This window comes from Rhinoraja longicauda, chromosome 8 (genome assembly GCF_053455715.1).
Source record: "Rhinoraja longicauda isolate Sanriku21f chromosome 8, sRhiLon1.1, whole genome shotgun sequence".
Lineage (NCBI taxonomy): Eukaryota > Metazoa > Chordata > Chondrichthyes > Rajiformes > Arhynchobatidae > Rhinoraja > Rhinoraja longicauda.
In genome coordinates, this window is record NC_135960.1 from 58,989,129 (window position 1) to 58,997,191 (window position 8,063).

Sequence of the window (8,063 nt, forward strand, 5' to 3'; positions counted from 1 at the left end):
TCTTCCCTCTACCCTCTATAGGTAAGCCAATCCTGAATCCAAACTACCAGGTTACATCGATCCCATGCATCTTAATATTCTGGATGAAACTGTCATGAGAGACTTTCTGAAATGCCTTACTAAAGTTGATGTAGGCATCATCCACTGCCCATCAGGCCCTAGGCCTAGGGGCTTATCAACCTTAATGTTGTGGACCACCTTCTTGATCTTGAAATGCCCTAGCAAATCAGTATACCCAACACTGAATCATTAACCTCCAGTTTCTTCTCCTATGTCAATATAGAAGTAAAATACTCATTTACTACCTCGTCTACATGCCCTGACTCCGAGTATAAATTCCCTCCTTTAACTTTGAGAGGTCGTACCGTCTCCCTAGTTACGCTCTTGTTTTAACATAGGTATAAAGTGCCTTGGGATTCTCTTTAATCCTATTGCCAAAGGCATTTCATGGACCATTTGGTCCCTCCAAATTCCCTGCTTGAGCTCCTTCCTGCTATTTTTGTATTCTTCAAATACCTTTTCTGATTTCATTTTCCTAATCCTTACTAATGATTCATTTTGTTTGACCATATTTACAACCTCTTTTGTCATTCAAGGCATCTTATCGATAATTATAGATTTGTGTGGTTAAAATGACTAAATGTTTGCATGCCAATTTACATGGATTTTAATGACTTCCTTCTGCTGAAAGTACATAAGCATTAAAATGTTATTGTTAGTCCCTTCATTACCTTTCAGTTCAAAAACAATTTTCCTCCGAAAACTCCAGTCAGGAAGGGCTGGGTGTTTGTGAAGATGCACATAGGTGAATCATTTGCTCTTGTTTTTAAAACTACGAAGAGCAATGTACCATAAAGTGAACTGAGAATTTTGCCTAAAATCTCACATACTTCAGACTGATACAATGAGGTGTCCCAGCTTAGCTGTTCACTGCTTAACACATATTTTAGTTTAATTTATTATTGTCACATGTGCTAAGGTATGGTGAAAAGCTTTTGTTTGCGTGCTTTCCAGTCAAAGGTTACAGGGGCCGGCATGGTGGCGCAGCAGTAGAGTTGCTGTCTTACAGCGCCAGAGAACTGGGTTCGATCCTAACTACGGGTGTTGTCTGTGCAGAATTTGTATGTTCTCCCCGTGACCGTGTGGGTTTTCCCTGGGTGCTCCGGTTTTTAAAGATGTACAGGTTTGTAGATTAATTGGCTTCGGTTGTAAATTGTCGCTAGTCTGTAGGATAGTGTTTGTGTGTATGGGGATCACTGGTCGGCACAGACTCAGTGGGCCGAAGGGGCTGTTTCTGCACTGTTATCTCTAAGCTAAACTAAACTATACATGAACCCAATCAAGCCATTCACAGTGCAATGATAAAGGATAAAGTGTAAAACATTTAGTTTTTGATAATAGTATTCTTCTGAAGTTAGTTTTAAATCTGTATTCTTATTGAATAATCAAGACTTTAAATTCAGAAAAGTGTTCCATGAATTGGACACAAAACAAGAAAATAAATTCACCAGCATATGTGTTTGCAGAGGTCGTTTTCTTTGAGAAATATGGAACAGCTGCAATTGTGAGGATTTCCTATATTTACCTTCCAGAAAACAGAAGAGAAATTAATGGCTTCCTTATTTCTAAATATACACAGCATTATGTCTTTTCACATACAGCTTATCCTTTTTTCCTGTTTATTCTAAAGATGGTGATCACATTATTATAAACTCTTTCTGGTTCTTTCATTGGCAATATTTGCAAATATTAATTTAACTAAAGAAACCCTAATTAAACCTATCAGTTATTTGCTCTTATTTTTCTCAATTATTATGTGTTGTGGTCATTTTTTACGTTTTCCACAACGGATACCTATTAATAGATTTGGACAGGGCTATACTGATAGGCAGCTCATTAATTAGGGGAACAGATGGAGATTTTGTGGTCCTAATTGGGACTCCAGGATGGTGTGTTGCCTCCCTGATGCCAGGGTTCAGGATGTCTTGGAGCAGCTGCAGAATATTCTCAAAAGGAAAGGTGAGCAGCCAGAACTCGTTGTGCATATTGGCACAAATAACAGTGGTGGGAAAAGGGTTATGGTCCCACAGAACGAACATAGGGAATTGCAAAAAAGTTTAAAAATCAGGACCTCAAGGGTAGTAATCTCTGGTTTATTCCGAGTGCCATGTGCTAGTAAGGGGAGGAGTAGAAAGAAAGAAAGATAGAATGATTGGATAGATGAATGTGCGGCTGAGGAATTGGTGCAGGAGGCAGAGATTGTTTTTTTAACCAGGAGCAGAGATGACCTGTACAAGAGGAACGGGTTGCACCTAAACCGGAGGGGGAACTGATACACACGTATATTCTTCTCTTCAGAGATGCTGCCTGACCCGCTGAGTTACTCCAGCATTTTGTATCTATCTACGAGTGGCCAGGTTCACTACTGCTACTCAGGAGCGTTTCAATTAGATTGGCTGGGGAACAGGACCCAATGCAATAGTGAGGACGGTGGGAGGTGAAAGTCAGCATAGAAGGCAAAGACAACAGGTTCAACAGACACGATAGGCAGGAGCATGGCAGGGAGTGAGGAAGGATGGTTTCCAAAGGATCACCCAGTGAGGTTATATGGGTGTATTGGAGAGATAAAAAGGGGATGATCACCTTGTTGGGTTGGTGGTATAGGCCCTCAAATAGTCAATGGGAATGAGAGGAACAAATATGCCAGGACAGTTGCAAAACTAACAGGGTTGTCATAGTAGAGGATATTAATTTTCCCTGTATAGATTAACATTGCCATAATGCCATGCGTTTAGATGGGATGGAATTTATCAAGTGTATTCAGGTATGTTCCTTCAGGCAATATGTAGAGGACCCTTCAAGGACGATGGCAACGCTTGACTTACCCTTGAGGAATTGGGCACGGCAAGAGACTAAATGTCGGTGTCTGAACCTTTGGGAACAGTGAACACAATTTCATTAACTTTAAAATAGTTATGAATAAGGATAGGGCTAGTCCACGTGAAAGTTCTAGATTGGGGCAAGGTCAACTTTGATGGTATCATGCAAGAGCTTGGAAAAGTTGATTGGAGTAGGTTGCTTGGGGGCAAAGGGATGTCTGGAAAATGGTATGCTTTTAAACGTGTGAACCTAAAAGTTCAAGGTATGCAATTTCCTGTTTGAGTGAAGGGCAAGAAGTAAGGAATCCTGGAAGAGAAGAGAAATTGAGACTCTGGTCAGGGAAAAGTGTGCATTGGTCACATAGGTAAGCCGGGTATTCAAGTGTATCCCTGGAGAGTACAAAGAGATCAGGAGCATATTAAAGAAGGAAACGGAAAGGGCAAAAGGGGGTTGTGAGATACCTATATTAAGGAGAATCAAAAGAATTTAAAGTAGCATAATGGAAAAAGGGTAACTAGAGATGTTGGAGTAACTCAGTGGGTCAGGCAGCATCTCTGGATAAAATTGACAGGTGACGGTTTGGGTCTGAGATGGTGAATGACCCAGTGAGTTACTCCAGCCTTTTGTGTCGATCTTATGTATAAACCTGCATCTGCAATTCTTTTTTATTACATTATAACTAGAGAGAGAATTGGGCTCCTAAAAAAACAAAGTGGTCATCTATGCATGAAGCAGCAAGAAATCGGCAAGGTCCAGAATTAATATTTCTCCTGTGTTTTTCCCATGGACAAAGGCATAAAGACTGGGGAACTTGGAAAGTTAATGGCAGTGTCTTGAGGACAGTCCGTATTACAGTCAAGGTGGTGCTGGAAATACTTAGACATACCAAGGTACATAAATCTCAGGGTCCGATCTGATATATCCAGGGACATTATGAGAAGCTAGAGAAGAAATGACAGGAGTCCTGGATGAGATATATGAATATATCAGGTCAGGTGCCAGAAGACAGTAGGGTGCCTATTGTTGTGCCTCCATTTCAGAAGGACTGTAAAGAAATATCTTGGAACTATAGACCACTAAGCCTCACATCTGTGCTATTAAAGTTACTGGAGAGGATTCTGAGATAAGATATACATGCATTTGTAAAGACATGGGTTAATTAGGGATAGTCAGCATGGTTTTGTGTGTGGGAGATAGTGTTGTGTATTTGATGGTTTTTTGAAGAAGTAATTAAGAAGGTTGGTAAGGACAGGGCGGTAGATGAGGTCCATCTAGACTTCAGCAAGGCCTTTGATAAATTTCTGCATGTTAGGCTGCTCTGGAAAGTTATATTGCATGGGATCTAGGGTGAACGAGCTAACTGAAAACAGAATTGACTTCATGGAGGCAAGCAGAGGGTGGCAGCAAAATGTTGTTTTTCGTACTGGAAACCTGTGATTAGTGGTGTGCCTCATGGTTCACGGCAGGGCCCCTTTGCTGCTTGTCATCTAGAGCAACCATTTGGGTGACAATGTAAAAGGCATATATAGTAAGTTTGTATATAACACTAAAATAGAGGGTATCATGGCCAAAAATATGGATATCAAAAATTACAGCAAAATCTTGATCAGCTGGGCAAGTGGAATGAGTAGAGTATAATTCAGATAAGTTACATTTTGGGAAGTCAAACCAGGGAAGGAACTTCATAGTAAACAGTAGGTCTCTGGGGAGTGTGGGGGAGCAGAGGGATCTTGGTCATCATGGACGAGTTAGGCCGCAGGGCTTGTTTCTGTGCTTTACCACTCTATTTCATACCACTAAGATATTTTAAATTTTTTAAACCAAGAATGATGAGAATGTGGAAATCTCAAATCAAATGGAATGATTCAAAACAGTACCATTTATGCAATTTCTGGACAATTATATGGCGAAGAAAGGAAGTGAAGTTAAAAGTTAAACAGTTAGATGGGAGGTTCACACAGGACATCGTTCCTTATAATTCTACCCAATTTATCTATCCATTGCCTCAAGAATCAAAGCATCCAGGACAAAGATTTCAATATTATTTCAACAGATGGGTTGTTTTTTTATATAACTTGTTCATTTTTTTATTCGATTGATTACTTTTGATTAAATGGACCTCATGTGAATCATTTCAGTAAATTGTCACTCGATTAAGCAAAAACAGACAGGTTGTTAATTCAGGTGAGATGGCAAATTTAGTACCTACTCCACGAAGCTACAGATAACAATAGGAATATGAGAGTTCAAACCATTGATTAAAACGAACATTTTGTTGAAATGAGTTTGCTGAATTACATGTATACATTTGCAGCATGTATGGGTAAAAACTATGCTCTTATTAACTGTTAGCAATTGACAAATGTAAGTAAAATTGCAGAGGTCTTCACAACATGAATACAGAACCATCTCAAATATATTCTGTGCCTTCAGTTCTTTGAAGATGATGAATAAAATAGAGAACTAAGAACGGAGTAATAGAATGAAGTTCCACAGATTCCTAAACTGTTTTAAAAAAAATCCTGAATGCTTTTGGCAATGAAGAAAGAAAATGATACCATAAATCTGAGGAAGATCTTGATTTCATGTGTCATGCTGGATGCAATTGGTGAAATGGCTTGAGTTCTGTCATATTCAATTAAAATTATAAAAATATCAAACAATGTTCTAAATGGCAAGTCTGAGAAATGCAAAACAGCTAAAATAATACAAATTTCATTATTGAACTAATTCCAAGTAAAACAGGAAATTGTTTGTTGATTATTTTATACTTACTTTAAAGCATTTAGATATACCTTCTTCTTTAAGAAGGAATCCAACAGGGCCTAATTCTCTCAAAATGTATATAGTTGTATTGAGTGCGAGATCTTGATTCCTGTTAACTAAATCAGTTGCAGTTCGTCTCAAGGGTGCTACTCGTGACATGTTGAGATAGCAAGGTGAGATAAATTCAAAAATCTGAAAAGGAATAAGCGATGTCAGTGAAAATGTACATTTCAGGTCAAGTATGGGTTACTTTTTTTCTTCACTCAGAGCAAAGGTTCACTGAGGTTGTTTATTTACGGTCTATGTGACTAAACAAATTGTAGTGTTTTAATCTTGGGCAGTGATACAAGTTTATGATTTCTCATAGTGAGATCAGCCACTCCTTTACACGATCTGCGTGCCTGGCTTTGATGGGAATTGACTCACTTTCTTTTATCTACAAGCACAATAGCATAACTTCTGGGTGTAGCAGCAGTGCCCTGGTGACCCGGGTTTTTTTTTTTTACACACATTCTCATGCACATTTGCAATTTTTCCACGAATTAAGTGAGAAAACACAAATCTACATATAAACTGGTTTATTTTGCAATGAGGTAAATATGCACTGCAGCAGTTAGTAATTACACTCACCTAATTAAATTAATACAAGTGACAGTACAAACTAAAGAAAACAATACATTTCATTCTGTGACAACTTTACGTTTAAAATATGATGGTTTTGTGGCTTTGACATCTGTTTTGATTTGGAAATTAGATTGCAAAATATCAGATTTTATGCACAAAACATGCAAAATCTTGAATTTGCTGTAAGTAGGTTGTGCTGGCAATTACGTCTGGGTGAAATTATGGCAATTACAAAATTGGACCAAACCTTTCTGTGCAGATTTTCCCTGGGCTGAATGTGTACTTTATGATGTTGTTATATGCACATCACACAATTCTGTCAGCAAACAACATCAATTGGATTTCAAAACTGCACAATGTGTCCATTATGGGAGAGTCTCAGAAGATTGAGAACATTACACTTGAGGCACAATGAGGTGCAGATGCTGAAATCTTGAGCTAAGCACAAAGTGCTGGAGTAACTCAGCAGATCAGGCAGCATCTGAGAAGGGAACGGATAGGTGGCATTTCAGGTCAGGACATTTCTTCAGACTGATTCTCTCCACAAATGCAGAACAATACACGAGTTAGTTCATTTTCTCATGATTTAAAGGGACACTTGTTGAGATTGGGAAAACTGGCTGAGTAGCTTCGGATCTTCACCTTCAGGTAGGGCTGCTGCCTCACAGTGCTAGAGATCCCGGTTCAATCCTGATCTTTGTTTCTGTCTATGTTCAGTTTGCACGTTCTTCTTGTGACCGCGTGGATTTCCTCCGGGTGTTCCAGTTTCCTCCCACATACCAAAGGTGTGTGGGTTTGTTGGTTAATTGGCATTTGTAAATTCCCCCTAGTCTACAGGGAGTGGATGAGAAAGGGAATAACACAGAACTAGTGTGAACAGGTGATCGATGGTCGGTGTGGACTCTGTGAGACGAATTGCCTGTTTCCATGCTGTGTCTCGAAACTAAACTGTCTCAAGGCTGCTCAGGCACCTTCCATAGCCCAGAGTTGCATAACCTGATTGACAGTTTTCTCCAGCTTTTAGCTGCTGGGATACTCATTCCATACGTCTAAATGGTGACACAGTTGGCAGCAATCCATTGCTGGAAGATTGCTGAACATTAGAATAGGCTTGGAACCTGAGGCGGGAGGCGAAAACATGGCCAAGACATCATGATCTACCTAGATCTCTTTGATGAACAGCACAATCACAGACAAGATTTCTAAGGCTGTCATCATTGACATGCATGAAGGAAGACCATTAGCCAGGTTCTTGCATCTGAACCATTCTCTCCTTGGAGCTCAAAGATATGTTGTCTCTGCACATTTTGTTACAAAGAATTTTGCAAGCAGACTCCGCAAAGGTTTGCCACATCTCCCAACCTACTCCTCACTATTGCATCAATAGAGCTCTTAAGGATAGCGGAATCAGGGGGTATGGGGAGAAGGCAGGAACGGGGTACTGATTGAGAATGATCAGCCATGATCACGTTGAATGGTGGTGCTGGCTCGAAGGGCCGAATGGCCTACTCCTGTACCTATTGTCTATTATCATCGTTACTTTTTTGCATATCTTTCATTCTTGTTCTACATTATATCTCTCTACATCAACATATATCTGTTTGTGAGTGGGTACATTCAGAGGCACTCCGGTGTATACAAGTCCTTTATTAGCAGATCACTGGCAGTACAGATGCTGGCTACCGTTACCTCCAGCCCTCAGCACAGTCTCTTAACTAACACCAGGATAACGCAGTACAAAACCCGGCCTGGTTTATGGACCGGATGCACAACAGTAAAACCAGACATGGATC

General features: G+C 39.8%; 1 protein-coding gene across 1 annotated transcript in view; it reads right to left on the reverse strand.

Annotated features, from left to right (window-relative positions):
* The window catches only part of zswim2 (zinc finger, SWIM-type containing 2), a 28,352-nt gene extending 22,535 nt beyond the window's left edge, over positions 1–5,817 (reverse strand). Inside the window, 2 exon segments of the mRNA XM_078404562.1 lie at positions 1,509–1,585; positions 5,656–5,817. Of these exon segments, the coding sequence (XP_078260688.1) occupies positions 1,509–1,585; positions 5,656–5,805 (227 nt within the window). The 5' untranslated portion in view covers positions 5,806–5,817.
* Between the last annotated feature and the right edge of the window lie 2,246 nt (positions 5,818–8,063).